The sequence below is a fragment of the Dromiciops gliroides genome, chromosome 2 (assembly GCF_019393635.1).
Source record: "Dromiciops gliroides isolate mDroGli1 chromosome 2, mDroGli1.pri, whole genome shotgun sequence".
Classification (NCBI taxonomy): Eukaryota; Metazoa; Chordata; class Mammalia; order Microbiotheria; family Microbiotheriidae; genus Dromiciops; species Dromiciops gliroides.
Window position 1 is genome coordinate 446,882,196 of NC_057862.1, and position 18,819 is coordinate 446,901,014.

At 33.0% G+C, this 18,819-nt stretch overlaps 1 protein-coding gene across 1 annotated transcript in view; it reads left to right on the plus strand.

Annotated features, from left to right (window-relative positions):
• The window catches only part of SYCP2 (synaptonemal complex protein 2), a 96,855-nt gene that overhangs the window by 64,444 nt on the left and 13,592 nt on the right, over positions 1 to 18,819 (plus strand). Inside the window, exons 30-34 of the mRNA XM_043987779.1 lie at positions 2,200 to 2,237; positions 5,559 to 5,738; positions 13,586 to 13,784; positions 15,608 to 15,855; positions 18,020 to 18,202. Of these exons, the coding sequence (XP_043843714.1) occupies positions 2,200 to 2,237; positions 5,559 to 5,738; positions 13,586 to 13,784; positions 15,608 to 15,855; positions 18,020 to 18,202 (848 nt within the window). The remainder of the gene's footprint in view (positions 1 to 2,199; positions 2,238 to 5,558; positions 5,739 to 13,585; positions 13,785 to 15,607; positions 15,856 to 18,019; positions 18,203 to 18,819) is intronic.

Here is an 18,819-nt window from a genome sequence, read left to right on the forward strand (position 1 = left end):
ATAATGCTAATGCATGTCATCAATTGTCCAAATGAATTATGAATTTTAGATTTATTTGCTATATAATGTGTTTTCCCCCAAGAAATATTCTGTTCCATTTACTTGTACACATCTCATATTCTAATCTTCAGAAATCACCCCATCCTTTGCCTTCAGAAGCAAGTTCAGAGAGGTTCCACTACTTTCTGAATAGTAATAATAATAACTAATGTTCACATATCACTATGTTCCAGGTATTATGCTAAGCACTTTACAATTATTATCTCAATTGAGACTCATCACTCTGCAAAATAGATTCTATTACCATTCCTATTTTACTGATGAGGAAACTGAGACAAATAGGTTAAGTAACTTGCCCAGTTTAACCCAGCTACTAAGTGTCTGATGCTACATTTGAACTCAGGTCTTTCTGACTCAGGGTTCAATGCTCTATTCCATGAAACTTCTTATTTCAAAGATCTCTAATTTCATATCTTTCAGCACATTGAATTAAATATTACATTCTTAATATTAGTTCAAGTTCCTTAAAACATTTTAACAAGAAGGTTTATTGTGAAGAGTGTGCTTTTATGAACCTTAAAGCACCAAACAAATGTGAGTTGTTATTATTATGAAGCATGGCTATTTCACACCTTAGGATATGGTATTCATGAGTTGGTGTCATTGAAAAAAATAATTTATGATTTGCTTTGACCTTAGTAGGGTGATACTCAGATACAAGGCAGATACAAATTTAGAGTCTCCCCAGTGCTTATGTTTTGTTGATATAGCTTTCAAGCATCTAGTCACATCTATACTATGATGAGACATCAGAGTAGAGTTTTCAAGGGAAAAGAGAGTAAAGTAATAATTTGGGGGTACATATACTATATGAATCTATTATTAATATTTTTAAAGCATGCCTATAGTCACTTTAAAAAATTTAATTTGCAATTTGGAATTATGCCCAAAGGGCTATAAAGCTGTGCATACCCTTTGACCCGGCAATACCACTTTTGGATCTTTTTTCCCCAAAGAGATCATAAAAAAGGGAAAAGGACCCACATGTACAAAAAATATTTATAGCTGCTCTTTTTGTGGTGGCAAGGAATTGGAAATTGAGGGTATGTCCATCAATTGGGGAATGGCTGAACAAGTTGTGGTATATGAATGTGATAGAATTCTATTGTGCTGTAAGAAACGATGAGCAGGAGGAGTTCAGAGAAACCTGGAAGGACTTGCATGAATTGATGATGAGTGGGATGAGCAGAACCAGAAGAACATTATACACAGTATCATCAACATTATGTGTTGATCAACTGTGATAGACTAGATCCTTTTCACCAATCCAAGGGTACAAGAAAGTTCCAAAGGACTCATGATGTAAAAGGCTCTCCAAATCCAGGGGGAAAAAAAGGAACTGTGGAATTTGGATGCTGATTGGACCATACTATTTCTTTTGTTTTTGATGCTGTTGGTTTTCTGTTTTGAGGTTTTTCCTTTTTGCTCTGATTCTTCTCTTATAACATGACTAATGCAGAAATATGTTTAATGTTATTATGTATATATAACCTATGTCAGATTGCCTGCTGTCTAGGGGAGGGGGGGAGGGAGAAAAATTTGAAATTTGAAATCTTATATAAACAAATGTTGAAAAGTAGTTCTACAGGTAACTGGAAAATAATAAAATACTTTTATTTTTTTAGAAAATTAATTTGCTGGGGTGGGGCATCTAGGTAGTGCAGTGGATAGAGCACCGGTCCTAGATTCAGGAGGACCTGAGTTCAAATCCAGCCTCAGACACTTGACACTTACTAGCTGTGTGACTCTGGGCAAGTCACTAAATCCTCATTGCCCAGCAAAAAAAAAAAAAAAAGTTTGCTGGGGCAGCTAGGTGGTGCAGTGGATAGAGCACTGTCCCTGGATTCAGGAAGACCTGAATTCAAATCCAGCCTCAGACACTTGATGCTTACCAGCTGTGTGACCCTGGGCAAGTCACTTAATCCTCATTGCCTTGCCAAAAACAAACAAAAAATTAGTTTGACTACTTGAAAAAGAATTTCCAAATATCAGAATGTGTTCTTGTTATCTGAATTTGCAGATGATAAAATCTTGATGACTTTTGACTCATTCAAATGTTAAGTGAAATCATTGGTACTTTTTATATTAATTTTTACCTACTTCTAAATTTTAACTACAGAAAATTTTCCTCATTTTCAGATCCATCAGTAGAATTGAAACTACCAAAATCTAAGAAGGTAACATTTTGCATCGATACATTACATGCTTTTATGTCACCAAAAGTTATTGTATGACTTCTCTCAACACTTATGGATATTATCCCTTCCAACTCCATATCTCTAATGATTCTGTCTTTTGCTTACTCTGACTTTCTCTTTAATTATTGTTGCTTAACTATTTAAGCACTATCTGATCTTTACTATTTAAGAACTATTTGATCTTTGCTGTCAAGCACTATTATTTTTCTTTTTTTGTTTAGATTTTTTATTTTCCCAAATTTCATGTAAAAACAAATTTTGACATCAATTTTTAAAAACTTCGTTTTCCAGATTTTCTCCCTCCCTCCATCCTCATCCCCCCCCAAGAACTCAAGCAATTCAATATAAGTTATACAAGAATAGTAATGCAAAACGTTTCCATGTTAGCCAAGTTGTAAAAGAAAACAGACAAAAGCAAAACTTCAGATAAAGGAACTAAGAAAAAATTATGCTCTAATCTGTATTCATATACCATCAGTTCTTTCTCTATAGATGGATTGTATTTTTCATAAATCCTTCAGAGTTGTCTTAGATCATTGCACTGCTAAAAATAACAAAATCATTCACAGCATATCATCTTACAGTATTACTGTTATTTTGTATACAGTATATTTCACTCTGCATCAGTTCATGTAGGTTTTTCTAGGTTTTTCTGATAGCATCCTGCTTATCATTTTTTAAAATAGTAAACTACATTTATATAGTACTTTAAAGAGAGATTTCCTTACAATAAACCCATGAGGTTGATTATTGCAACAATGGTAATAGAAAACATTTATATAGTACCTTATATCTGACAAAGATTTTCTTCACAATAGTCCAGCAAAGTAAGTACCATACATTTTATCATCATCTTCATCAATCATTCATCATCAGTCAATCCTCATCTTCATCCATCAATCAATCAGTCATTCAATCATTCAATCAATCATTGTCTACTTTCCTGCAGGGTGAGATAGATTACTCTGCCCAATTGAGTTAAGCCAATTCTAATGAGAGTAAGTCTCACTCCCCTGCACCTCCCCATCTTCCCCTCTACTCCATAAGCTTTTTCTTCCTTCTTTTATGTGAGATACTTTACCCCATTCCACCTCTCCCTTTTCCTTTCTCCCAGTGCATTCTTCTCTCATGCCTTAATTTTATTTTTTTAAAGATATCATCCCTCCATATTTCAACTCATACCTGTGCCCTCTGTCTAAATATACTCCATCCAAATGCCCTAATACTGAGAAAGTTTCCATGAGTCACAAGTATCATCTTCCCATGTAGGACTATAAACAGTTTAACCTTTTAATATCCCTTATGATTTCTTTTTCCTGTTTACCTTTTTATGCTTCTCTAGGGTCTTGTATTTGAAAGTCAAATTTTCTATTCAGCTCTGGTCTTTTCATCACAAATGCCTGAAAGTCCTCTTTTTCATTGAATTTCCATTTTTCCCCCTGAAAGATTATATGAAGTTTTGCTGGGTGGGTGATTCTTGGTTGTAATGCCAATTCTTTTGCCCTCTGGAATATAATATTCCATGGCCTCTGATCCTTGAATGTAGAAGCTGCTAGATCTTGTGTTATCCTGACTGTGGCTCCACCATACTTGAATTGTTTCTTTCTGCTTGCTTGCAGTATTTTCTCCTTGACCTTGGGAACTCTGGAATTTGGCTATAATATTCCTGGAGGTTTTCATTTTGGGATCTCTTTCAGGAAGTGATTGGTGAATTCTTTTAATTTCTATTTTACCTTCTGCTTCTAGAATATCAGGGCAATTTCCCCTGACAATTTCTTAGAAGATGATGTCTAAGCTCTTTTTTTGATCATGGCTTTCAGGTAGTCCAATAATTTTCAAATTATCTCTCCTGGATCTATTTTCCAGGTCAGCTGTTTTTTCAAGGAGAGATTTAACATTGCCCTCTATTTTTTCATTCTTTTGGTTTTGCTTTATTGTGTTTTGATTACTCATAAAGTCATTAGCTTCCATTTTCTCAATCCTAATTCTTAAGCAATTTTTTTCAGAGAGCTTTTGTATCTCCTTGTCCATTTTGCCTTTCAAGCTGTTGACTTTTTTCATGACTTTTGTGTATCACTCTCATTTCTCTTTCCATTTTTTCCTCTACCTCTCTTATCTTCAGAATCCTTTTTGAGGGCTTCCATGGCCTGAGACCAATTCATATTTTTTCTTGGAAGCTTTGGATGTAGGAGCTTTGACTTTGTTATCTTCTTTTAAAGGTGTATTTTTGATCTTCCTTGTCACCAAAGAAACTTTCTAGTATCTGCATTTTTTTTCTGTCTGCTCATTTTGGTGGCCGATTACTTGACTTTTAACTCCTTTTTAAACTGTGGCACTGCTTCCATGGCACACTGTCCCAAGTTTCAGAGGGTCCTAGGTGGTACTATTTAAGTAGAGGCATGCTCTACACTCCCCTGGCCTGCTTGGTCTTTAACCTGGAAACAGAATTCTGTTCACTGTGGTTGCAAGCTCTGGCATTCCTGCACCCCTCCCCAACCTGGGCTGCTGCCATTCAAGACTGCTTCCTGGTTCTGAGCACGAGCAACACAACTGAGTTCCACCTCAGTGCTATCAGAGACCCCTGACATCTCCCCCTGGCCAACTGCTTGACCCCCTCTTTGAGCTGAATTCCAGAAGGAGCTGCTGCCTTGGCTGATTTCAAGGTTTTAGAGGCCTGATTCTCTGGGGCTAGGGCTGGGTCTACACATTGCCACCCAGATCTGCACTCCACTCTCATCTCTGTATAACAGACCTCTCCTACTGACCTTCTAAGCCATCTTTGACTGGAAAATGATCTCACCCCATCGTTTTGTGGGTTCTGCTCCTCCAGGAATTGTTTTATTGCATTATTTGAAGGGATTTGGAGGGATTTGGGGGAGAGTTCCAAGGAGTCACTGCCTATTCTCTGCTATCTTGGCTCTACCCAGGAAGTGAAGCATTTTTATACTTTTTATTTTCTCTACTTTCATAAGCTATTGTATTTTTATACTCTTTTAGCTATGATTTCAAACAATTTTAAAGGTAAGAAAAGATATAGTTACTTGAAATATTGAATTATCATTTATTTGGTGACTGTAGAAGGAAAGAGCTAGGAAATGGATCAGGATCAGGAATTTTAAAAATGAGCATTTTAGCAAGACTTTATAGTTGTATGAGCAAGTGTATATTTGTTTATAGTTGTTAATATAGCTATATAAACATTATACACAACTTGCTAAAATGTTAATTTTTCTAACAAAAATGTAGAACATAGTTTTAGCTCAAATTATGATCTACAAATGTTAATTGATTTTATCCCAGACTCATACTACAGATCCCACCCAAAAGGCAGATGAAGGAATCACAGAAGCAACAAGACTCCAACGTCCTCGAAGAGCAGGATTAGTAAAAAAAAATTATAAAGATTTCTCAAATTCAGAATCAGAAAATGAAGAAGAATATTCACCAAGTGCCCTCAGTAAAGAGAAACTATTAGTGCAGGTGAATACTTAAAAGAAGAGTACTCTATGTGCTAGATAAGTACAACTAATGATTTATTTATAAATTCTATGGCTTTAAGTGCTTTTTCCTCCAGATTGGTAGAAAGTAGTTCTCAAACTGGGGCATTCAGTGAACATGATTTATAAAAATGCTATTAATTGTATTTTCTTTTTTTTTGTTTTTTTGGGGGTTTTTTTGTTTTTTTAGTGAGGCAATTGGAGTTAAGTGACTTGCCCAGGGTCACACAGCTATATTAATTGTATTTTAAAAAAAAACATTTAATTCAGTCTTTTAGCAAATACATATTAAGCAGTGGTTTATATACCCTAGACACTGCTCTATATTCTGGGGTGAAGAAAAAGTATAACTAATTTAATGATTCTTGTCCTTAGAAGTTCTACAATTAGATGGGGAGACTAATACAAGTGAAACACTAGTGAATATTGCTAGGCAATGTACACTATATAGATTCACTATATATGTGTGTGTACATATGCATGTACACACACATACACACTTCAGTCCTTAAAGGATCTGTGTTCATTAAATATGGGTGTGGATACTATTTCCCTCCATTATTGCAGATTGCCACCCCTTTACAGTTTAGGAGATGGTCTTCAGGAGTTGCTGTGATCAAAAAATTCTTCCCTATGTAACCAGCCTGGTGATGTATGAAATACGTTATTAATACTATACAAAATTAAAAGGAGATTTAAGCCAGAACTAGGAAGTTTTCCTATAAGGATTTTTTGGGGGGAATTTCATGATGACCCTAGAAGGAATTATATAGAGAAAGAAAGGGTAGGCAATTTTTCTAGATTTAAGCAAGTCACTGGGGTAGAAATGAGCAGAGTATACAGAAATTGACTGTAGAAAGGGGCTTCTTTCTAGAATTGCTTGAAAATAAACATAGACATTTATTTTCCTCTCCAAGATACTTTTAATAAAAGTTTTAAACCTTAATAAAAGTATGCAACCTCTTCACCATGTGTAAGGATTTACAAGACATTTCCCTTAAATAAGGTAATACTTGAATGTCTTATTGTGCTGTGGAGGTGAGCTTGGGTTCCTCAAGGATCTGCTAGGGGGAATGTAAGCCCTGGGAGAGCTGTAAAAGCTTTGACTGTGGGCCTCATGATGCAGTGTACATGTACACCTCTTATCTAAGGACCGTCCTACCTAAATTCAGAGAAGTTTACCACAAAGTTGAATAAAGGATGATAAATTTTTCAGCCACAGCAACTCCCAAAGACCATCAAAACTGTATAGTGAGTTTGTGGTCTACATTATACCCATGCTTTTGAAATGATATATTCTTGAAGTAAGAGGTATCTTTTATTTAACCTACAACCAATGATTTTGAAGAATTGCTTTTTTTAATCTTAAAAACAAAACACAACCTTTGACAATTAGAAATTACTAGTTGAGTTTGATAAGTGTTGATAAGTGCTAAGTGTTATACAGAGAATTATATAGTTCATGCTGTCTAGGACTTAATACTGTGAGGCATTAATTTATGTCTCTACCTTTTTCTCCTTTACATTTTGAATCTAAGTAACATGAAAAGGTCTAGAGATCTTTATTCATTTTTTGAAAAAAAATATGAAGTTAATCTATTTTTTGTTATTGGGTCAATTGCAACTGAGCAATATTTTAAAAAAATAATCAAAGCCAGACATTCTCAATATACTCCTACTTTCAGATTCACTGTTATTTATTCCCAGTGTTCAATAGTAAGCTGTGCAAATTTGAGTAAAGCTCATTCCTACTTGTCCATTTAGAATTCAAATGTCAGGATTTGGTTTTTGTATTTATTTTAATATAATCTGTTCCTCCTACTAATCTCTCTGATTGGAGCAAAGGAAAAGAACAATATGAAAAAATAAAGCATTCAATACATAACACTGGTGTAGCAAAACATTTTCCCACATTAGTTTCAGTTGTCTATCTTATAGGGTTTTTTCTTCCTGTTTTTAATATATGAAAATGATAACTTTACCAATTATAATGTGATGATTAAAAATATGAGAGACATAGTTTCTAGGTCATTTAACCATTTTATTAATAGGCCAATCAGACCAAGACCCCTAATGGCAGTAGAGTCATAGCTTAGGTGTTCCTAAGGGATGCCTAAACATCTCTGAATGATTAGCTTAATTTGGGGGTAGTCTATATTAAAATGAAGAGCTGATTGCAGACCACCCCCAACTCTGGCCTAACTATTCAAAGAATGCGTATCTTCTTTCAAACAGATGAAGAGCCTTTCTCGATAAACAAAAGGTCTATCTCCTCAACAGGACATGATGGGAATCTTCACCCCAGACCAAATTTTTATGGCCCTTACCAGAATTTAGAAGGGTCAATCTTATCATAATTTCTATAGCCCTGACAAGGACCTAGGAGGGTTGCCTTTTTTTATCAAGAAGGGTTTTGGAATTGGGGAAGGCAGGATTAAATCTCCAAGATATTACTTGCAAATAATCATTTCTTACAACGGAATGAACCTCCAAGATATTGGTTATAATCATTTCTCACAATCCCTCATTTGATTGTTTGAGGGATGTGGCCCTCTCACTGAATCACTAAATGATATTACAAACACTTCATCAAAAGTTCTTAACTATGAGACTTGTGATGGGTAACAATGTGAGAGGGAAAGGGGGAGAAATAGGATGATGACACATTGACAAAACCAAAGGGGGCAATCCCCTTTAATAAGTAGATCTTACAGATAAAGTACACAAAGGGAAAAAGCAAACAGCAAAATGAAATTCATAGATGTGTCTCTTTCTGTTCTTCTGAAAACATCTGTTGCAGTCCTGTGGTTCAGGTGTGGTCTCAGAATAGTTCTTCACCAGCTCACTGTTTTCTTAGACTCCAGTCACTTGTAGAGATCATCTTCCAATATTAAAAATTTCCTACAAAACTGATCTTGAGACAACTTTAAATTGTTTTGCCAATAACCAGGTCAGATAATGAAAGTTAACTCGATCCCCATGTCTCTATTATTATAAAATGAAATTTGGAACCTTTTAGACTAGAAACTTTTATAATTTTAGGTTGTTGTTACATATAAAACAGATACAAATAGAAAATTAGAACCCAATTTTTATACTTGACATCATTCAATACCACATTAGGAGGATGAGATTCCACTAAGGAAACTCAATCCTTTTTACAAGAAGATGGACTCTAATATAAAAATAAATTCATATAAAAGTTGCCAGATTAACTTCAGTTGTAACAAAAGTTTCAGGGATGCTAGCCATGTTCAAATGAATAACCCTTAACAAAAGTGGATCTCTTTAAGGCATTTGCAAAATAGACCATAAAGCTAAGTTGATATTCCCTTTGTTAACACAGAACTGAGACCATTGAGATATTAACCAAATAACAGATTCATATCCTGGTTTCATGAATCTTTGCATCAAGTGCTTAATTATCCTAATACCATTATAAGAAATTAAATGACCTTATCTTGTAAAGAAAAATATAATCAGTAATAGATGTCAAGGCCAAATACTTAGTTGTTTGGAATATAGAAAGGATCAAAATTCCTGGCTAAGTAGCTCTATTCTTATACCTACCTCTCACCATATTAACACATTTGTAGTTCAGCATTTAACCTAAGAGATAAGGATCCAATATTGTTTTTATCACATAACATCTGACATGATTATAGGAATTTATAATAAAATAATAAGGACATACAGGAAGGAAAAATAAATTTTTCCCTAACTTCATGACAATTCCAGGCAAAAGTTATATAGATAGGCAATTGCATTGAGCCAAGGCCAAAGTCAGCTAGCTAGGTGTAATATTTGGGAAATGAAGTCAGGAGAAACTTACCTCTTGCCAATAGTTGTTCTCCCAGATTTTCCCATGATAGCTCCGCCTGTAATTTATGCATGTACAACCCCATAAGGTTGCTGACATCATGCATGGTTCATTGGCTCAATAAGCATTCCTTAATGATCATACCTGGAGTCAGACTCAGAATAATATCACTTAACAGTCCCATAATGTTTTAAATGGCAAATTCCAATAATCAGTATTTTAGGTGAATTCACTTCTCAAGGATCACATATCCTAGATAAGTTTAGACTATCATCTCACATTGGTAACAGCAAGAAATTTATTATTGAAAAATCACATCTTATCTTGATATAACTAGTACTTATGGTAAGTAGATGCTTTTTCATCCCTAAATTCAACATTGTACAAATTATTTTGCTTGAAAATGCTCAATAACAAACCACAAAAAGATTTGGGATAGGATATATAAATATAATAATCCCAAATTCTATAAAGAGAATAGTGTTTCATATAATAGCATATAGTAAAAACATGTTGTTATTAACCACATTCAAATGAACTTAAATACAGACTACTGCTCTCAGAATCCTTTTAAACAATAGCAATATCTTTAAGATGACTCAACTTAGTTTGCATATATTTCTACATATGTTCTAATTCCAGATTAAATTGCAAACAAAAGTAAAATCTGATTTCTTATTAAGGTGACACAAGATAGCTCATAAATTATTGTTCACTAACATAACTGAATTTACTGAAATCCTATTTCTCAAAACAAAAACAAAAGAGGCTGACTTTTTCACAACAATTTAATAGATTCACATCTATGTTTTACAAGCTTGTTTACTTTTGTATAATTATACTAATATTATTTTGAAAGAATGAGATACAGCAATTGTATTTTACACATTTGACAAATTCAAGCACCCATTTAACTATTGCTTAGGCCAACAAATTCAAACCCATTTGTAGTTTATTACAGTAATTAAAATGCTTTGGTATTAATTTAGAATGGAATTTTAAAAAAATTTAGAGTCCCAGAAAAATCTTCCCAAACTCTGACAATAAAGTCTAATCACAGTACATTTGGATATAATTGCTATCAGCATCAAAATATTGAAATTCATTAGCTTACAAATAAAATTTAGTGCAAAAGATCTTTTACTTAAACACACACACAAAAGGTTTTGTTTTACAAAAAAACCTTTTTACATAAATACTTCTTCCTAAAAGTATTTCTCTTTCTTAAAAACAACTCAAAATTTATCCTAATGTTAAAAGGACTAATCACTAAGATTTCATGAAGTAAATTTCTAGAATGACAATATCTCTTATTCAACATGAAAGCAAAAATAAAACTTTAAAATTGGAATTTATCAAGATTAAGTTGATGGAAAATATATTTAAGTAACAAATCTCAAAAGTACTACAACAAAATAAGTTCTTAATTACCATGAAATTCCTAGTTACCATCCATACCCCTTTCATAAAAAGGTGTTTGCAATGGGAACGGGTTTGAGTTTTTTCTAAGCCAAAAAGAAAAATACCCAATTAAATACCCAATTAGCCATATCAAAATAGCAGCGTTTAATAGGCCTTTAAAAATGTGTTCAATGTCTTTTTCTTTTCTTTGTCCTTAATTATATCACTAGGAATCAATTACATTCTGGAATCCCAAAAGATAGTGAATGTGTAAAAGTTTACTTAAATCCCTAGTAAATTATTAACATATATAAATATATCCCTCTTTAAAGGTATTTCATATTCACCCCTTAAAGCAAAATTAATCTTTTAAGAGTGGAGGAGTTGGGGGCAGCTAGGTGGCACAGTGGATAGAGCACCAGCCCTGGAGTCAGGAGGACCTGAGTTCAAATCCGGCCTCAGACACTTAACACTTACTAGCTGTGTGACCCTGGGCAAGTCACTTAACCCCAATTGCTTCACCCAAAAAAAAAAAAAAAAGAGTGGAGGAGTTAGGGCAGCTAGGTGGCACAGTGGATAAAGCACCGGCCCTGGATTCAGGAGGACCTGAATTCAAATCCAGCCTCAGACACTTGACACCTACTAGCTGTGTGACCCTGGGCAAGTCACTTAACCCTCACTGCCTCACAGAAAAAAAAAAGAGTGGAGGAGTTTGTTGAGACTAAGTTCACCACACACACATATATACTTGTACATACATATGTGTATTGTGCAAATATAAATCTTCAAGATGTATATAACCTCCACAAATGATAAACAGATAACCTTAGATGAAATTCTCAAGCCCTGATATTTCACTCCCATTTTGTGCAAAGGATTCCCATTCTGTATCTCATTTTCTAACACAGAAAAACTCTAGATTTGAAAAGCAAGATTTTACAAAGCCTTGAAGATAGAAAGACCTTAATTCAAGTCCTGCCTTTGATACATATTGAAAGTGTAAATAATTTAATTCATCAGTGCCATAGACAATTCTCTAATACTAGTTTTGGGGAAAGTATTTGTTTTTTTGGTAGAGGGGGTTTCCAAAAAACATAATTATCTTTACCATTAAAATCACATACCCAGAACCTATTCCCTACTCCTAGAGACAAGGGCATCATTAAATTTATTTGATCCCATATTTCCTCCTGAGTTTAACTCCTAAATGATAGGTCAGTTTAAATTATTTTGAATAGAATGACTTTTTATAGTCACTGATTGTGAAAATTATTCAAGGTTTTTTTTCTTTAAAATTATTTTTGCATTGTTTAAGAAACCAACATCAATGAGATCAGAAGGAATATGAGTATATTTTACTCTTTATATTTTATATTTAAAAATACAAACAAATCATTTGGTTCCTTAGTTTATTGGCAGATGTTTTTATGGTAATATTTATTTCAAAATGCATAACTGTGAGGGAAAAATCCATCCTCTTCTCAATGATTCTCAGGAACTCAGCAACGAAGTGACAAAGGCTCTTTATTTTCTTCTCATGAGAAGGAGGCACCCTAGTGTGCAGCCCAGAAAGGGGGCTCGCAGGCCCTATTTTATACCCTATTCCCTAACGTGAATAGACCCTCCCCTTTTTCATCACTGGTCTGATTACTCAAGGGTTACAATCTACAGGCAAAAACTAGCTAATCGGAAGGCAGTATTCCCACCCCTTTTCCTTGTATGGGCATAACTCAGGAGTGGACCTTATATTTCCTTATGTGGACACAACTCTGGAGTGGACCTTATTGAGAAACCATGTGACCTTGCTAGCCTGAAGGGGAGAAGGGGATCTGAGACCTTTGTCCTACAAACAGTTCAGGAGAAGTATGACTGACTGTTATATCCACATTGAGAGGAGACAACTACCTATTTTCTCACAATCCCTCCTCTTTATTTTTGACTATTTGGCTCCTCTCATTCCATTTATTGAATATTTCCTCTGCCCTAAATCTGTGAATCCTATGCTATCTAGGCAGGTTAGAGTGTCAGATGACCCTTTTTGCCCCTCTGGGTTGTGTTTCTTTCTTGATTTATACTCAGATTTGGAGAAATGCTCAGATGCCATGGTAAAGGGGGTGGCCAACCACACCAACCCACAAGTCCCAGCCCAGTTAGGGGGTAAGGTTGATCTTCCACCACAATACCACCATAGGTTGGCTTGGGGGAGGATCAGGGATGAAAAATCTACCGAGTTGGTAGGTTTACCGAACCTGTTATTTCATGATTAAAGAATGTGAGGTCTATAAAAATAAAAATGGTTCCAGGGTTGCTATTAGTTTAAAAAAAAGTTTGGGACCACTATTTTAAATAAATAAACTTCTGTCTTAACCTTTGTATGAGGTTCCTTATGTTCAAATGGTAATCCCGTTTTGAAGGGAAACTGAAAAAGATGAGGTGACACATTTGATCTATTCAAATACAGAAAGCCAGGTATATCTCATAATTTGGCCATTAAATAATTGATTTTTAAATAAAATTAAGTATATTCTGTTCATTGTGTATTCAAGCATATAATCATTCATACCAATAAAGCAATTCCAAATATAATTGGCTGGTTGTTTTCCTTTTAGGTCGCAAATATGAGTAACAAAAGTGAAACTATGAAGCAATTGAAAAAAGGCCAAAATCCTATTTCTACTGAAGCACAAGAAGAAATATCAAATGAAGGGAAAAAATCATCTAAAATAAAAGACTGTTTAAGAGAAGAAAGACTTGACTCATCTCCAATTTCTTTATCTGGAAGCCCAGCATCTACAGAAGTAATGAGATGTCAGTGTTATTTTTCTCTTCTTTTTGTAGAATTTCTGGCTCACGTTATCTCTTGAGAGGTTTCTGTTTTATCTGGTAAAATCATTTTCATATTTTGAGTATCATATTAGGATTCATTTTTACTAAGTATAGTCATGGTGAAATTTTATTTTGATATTAGTAAAAAGTTTTAATTAAGATATTTAAATGGACCTCATCAGAGTACATACTCTCATCACTGCTGCCTGTCATAATTCCACACTTTTTCCTCTTATTCTTATCCATGCCCTTCTAGAAATCCCCCTTACCCAATATTTTGAAGGCTTTCATATAATTCTTTTAATATTTCTTAGAGACATTGATGGATCCCTCAGACTTTCTAAATGCTTTCCTTCATTTGCATTTTTGACTTACCTCCTTTTCCTGTTGTGTTTTTGGTCACCTCTTCTTCTCAAGTGCAAATCCTTATTGTTAACATGCTGATAGTCTACTCAAACCTACTTTTAGTCTTAAGATACAGCATTATTAAAATGACAACTAATGCTATGATGTTCCAATTATAATAGGTAGCATTTATATAGTACTTTAAGATTAGCAAAGTTCTATACATGCATTATCTTATTTGATCATCACAACAGCCCTATTAGATAAGTCCTATTATTAATTCCATTATACAGATTAGGATCTGTGAGAGGTTAAGTGATTTTCCATGTTATATTTCTAAGTGTCTGAGGTGGGATTCAAATTAAAATTTTAAGTTCACTGCTCAGTCCACTATGCTACCTAGAGGCCTTGCTAATAGAGAAAACATCAAACTATATAATTCATCACTTATCTATAAATGAAAATGTGAAAATATTTTCTAGTGGATTTTTTACTCAAAGTACAGTTTTTCTTTATAGGACAAAAAATTGTAAGAAATTCTTATTTTTACTTTTATCAGTTAAATCAGACAGTGAAGTAGAATACATACAAAACCTTGAAAGAATTTGATATCTTTATTGTGTGAAAAAGCAATTAAAGATACTTGCCTTTATGCAAAAAGTCATTTAATTATAGATATGCCATGTTCTTTGGAGTTTGGGAGTTCATTGTTTAATTTCTAAGAAGGAAAAAGTATTTATGAGAACAAATCCAATAAGAATAGCATATCTAAGATTATTTCTATGCAGTTCTAAAGATTATTTTAATATAGATTAAATTTTATTAATTTCACAGTAAAAACTAGATTTAAATTTAATACTGTTAATTATTCTGTCACTAGTCTAACTAGCCTTTGTTATACAATATCTACATTATTATTAATACAGACATAAGGTTATTGCGATTATATTGTATACATAAATATGTATGTATATGTATACTGATTGAAACTGAGAACTGAGTAGCTGATAATTAGTTTGACAGTTTAAACTAGCTTATTTCTGGAACATGGCTATTCGCTTAACTTTTCTAATCCTTAGTTTCCTCATTTTATTATCCAGCTATACCACATGATGTCAATAGACTGAACACAGTACCTTGGCTTGATCTTATGATATAGTTTATGTGGAAAAATGTTTTTAAATCTTTTTGAAATTTCTTATTAAATTTTAATTTTAGGAATTCTAGTCACTGATAGATTTTCAAGAACAATAAAACATTTTAAATATATCGTTTTGGTCTTAACTGAAAATTAAATCTAATTAAAATTAATTAATCAATTAATTAAATCTAATTAAATTAAAGGACTTAATTTAACAATGTCACTCAAATAACTTTTTCACATGATTGTTTTAGCTTTTTTTATTTAAAAAGTAATGATTAATTTGATAATTCTAGTCTTTGGTAATCATATATTACAGGTTCAGAGAAAATAATTGAAAGAGAATTTCCTCAAGATTATATTCCTTCAATAACGTCAACATCCTCTTTTTCACAAAATTCAACACCTGAAAGAAGAGAATCTCTAAACAGTGTTCATGGCATCACAGGCAATAGTTTCTACACTACAAACATGAAAATTCAAAACAAATGTTTGATAGAATCACCTGAAAATATTGACGAAAACTTGATGTGTACAAATAAACGTTTTTCAAGTCCTTTGTTTTTGGTAAGAATTTCTTCATTTAAGTTGCAGCTAGGTGGCACAGTGGATAGAGCACCGGCCCTGGATTCAGGAGGACCTGAGTTCAAATCTGGCCTCAAACACTTAACACTTACTAACTGTGTGACCCTAGGCAAGTCACTTAACCCCCAACTGCCTCACCAAAAAAATAAATAAAGAAAGAATTTCTTCATTTATAAAAAAATACTGAATATAATATCTTGCCTTCAATAGTTTATTTTGCTATCTTCAAGACTTTTAGAAAATGATCCTTAATTTCAAATTATATTTGCCATATTTTCTTCCTTATAAAGTTGTTAGCTTGCAATTTTTTTCCTTCCTTCTTTCCTTTTATTCCTCCGTCCTTACTTTCCTTTCTCCTCTCTTTTCCTCTCTCCTCTCTTCTCCCCTCCCCTCCCTTCCCTTCCTCTCCTCTTTTCTCCTCTCTTCTTTCCTTTTCCTCTCTGGAAAAAGAAATACTGGAAGCAGAGAAATTAGCATATTTAAGCAGTACGTTTTCTGAGGAATGGTAAATTTTCTAAATTGAACTCAACATCTGTAGGCAGGCAGTTCAAGAGATGGAAACAAAGCTTAAGTGACAAGTAAGAAAAAAGTAGAAAAACCTTTATATGGACAGTAAATTAATTTTCATGGCTACTATAGTACCATTTTGAAAATTGCTGTTTCAGTTTTCTAAAGGCTCTCCAGAAAGAATTACTGTAACTCAAATGATTCTAATTTAATTCTCCTATCAGTGTGCAGCTTATTTAATTGTAGAATATGTTTTAGTAGGAATGACTTCAGGACAGAATTATGTAAACAATTGTTTATGTATAGCCGAGACCTTAGTTCATTAAGTTCCCTAAATGCTGCCCTTTCAAAAATAAATAAATAAACAGATAGATGGATAAATAGATAAATAAATAAAACTACTGACTTAAGCACAGATAAAGCAGAATAAGACTATGCAAAATAATTGATGTTATTTATTAGTCAGAAGTGTAGTACCATCGTATAAAAAAAATCAATAATATACAGGCAAAAAGTAATCTTGCTATTTTCTATACTTTTCAGAATTTAAGTAAAGAACAGTCTTTGGTTTTAAACACTGTGATTTTAGAAAAATGTGGAAAATTTGAAGCATATAAAGAAAAAAAACAAAAATTATTTAAGAGCTGAAAAACAGGCCTTTGGAAAAAAAAGCCAGACACTAGAGTGAAAATTAACCTGATTAAGATAAACTTAAAGAATTAACTATTATTATCGTCAAGTTGGTATAGTATTTCTACATTTATGGAATTTCTTGTTCTTGATGAACATGAAATACCAAACAAGAATAAAATTGGTTAAGTTAAAAAGGGAATTAATTTAGATATAGATATTACCAGATGTTTTAAAGGAAATAACCACTCTGACTGGAAAATAATAAAATGTTTTTAAGATTAAAAAAAAAAAGAAAAAGAAAATATTCTGTACTTTATTGCCTGAAGGCATAGGGCTTGGCCAAATTCTTTCCAGATCCCCTATGAGTGCTATTACTGTTTGGGTTTAGGTATTTTGAAGTAATATCAATTATAGAAGCCTACTGGTTCTCAGAAAATAAAATAAAAGTATCTATGAGATGCATCCTTATCATTGGCATGATTAATCTCAAGTAAAACAGTTTAAAGACTCAATGGTCTAACCAGCAGTTCTCAGTCTCTTTTTGCACTCTTTAAACTCTTAAAAATTATTGAGTATCCCAATGAGCTTTTGTTTATGTGGGTTGTATCTAATGGTAATTACCATATTAGAAATTAAAAGTTTTAGTCTTATTATGAAAATTTTGACATCATAGACCCCATGAAATGGTCTTAGAAACCTCCAGGAGTATCTGGAACACATCTTGAGAACAACTGGTATAAGTAATGGATCTTTTAAATTACATCCTTTTATTTGAAAATATTGTTAGGAAAATATTAAAAAACAAAAATTTTGGAAAATCTTCATAAGTCTTATAGTATTTGCAAGCATAAACAACTTAAAATAGATGTCATTGTTCTCACTTTGTGAAATATTTTTGTTGTCATGTGGGACTGAGTTATAGGAAAATTATACATAAGAAAAATTTAAAACTACCAAATAATGACCCCTAGCCTCTAATGCATTTGTTTTGTCTTATTGATTCTAGCCCAAAATTACTAATGTAATAATGGACAAAATTGACGATAGTAGAAAAGATGCAGAGATAGCTTCACAGAACATACAAGATTTTGACAACCCTGTGGAGTTTAGTAGCTGTAATTCAGAAAAACAATTTAGTGGATCAGAACTGAAAAAAATCATTGAAAATTGTATTCAAAGTACAGAAAAGGTAAATTTCTAAAAGCTATCAAACTTCAAAAACATTCCCAACTTAGCTGTGGAGATTAGTTAATTATCAAAATAATAATGAGACAAATATAATATTATTTTGTATCTTCCTCAACTTATGTTCACGATTTGCCTGTACACTTTATTTTTTTGTTTGAAATTGAGAATTGTAAATAAGTAAATTTTGCTATGAGTAACGTCTTAATCTTGGAACATATAGATGCACACGTGTATATCCACATACATGTTATAAGTATACATATATGTGTACATGTTGCAATCTATACATTTATGTCTATATCTATATATCTCTATCTCCTTATCTATCTGTTTGAGGATTTGGAAAGAAAAGAGGAAATTCTATTTTTAAATTGACTGAAGACACTTATATAAATTAATTTTGGTTAAATTGTAAACTTCATTATCCTGTTAGGATTGGCTGGTTTTGTGATTTGTGACTTAAACACTTTGAATTTAGACTTTTCTGTTTCCTAATTATATGGTAACCTGACATTTTTGACATGGTCATAGTCAAATAACTAGTACATATAGAGTACTCACTATTTTCCTATAATTGTGTTTAAGGAGATACGAAAGTATATGACATAAATTTAGAGC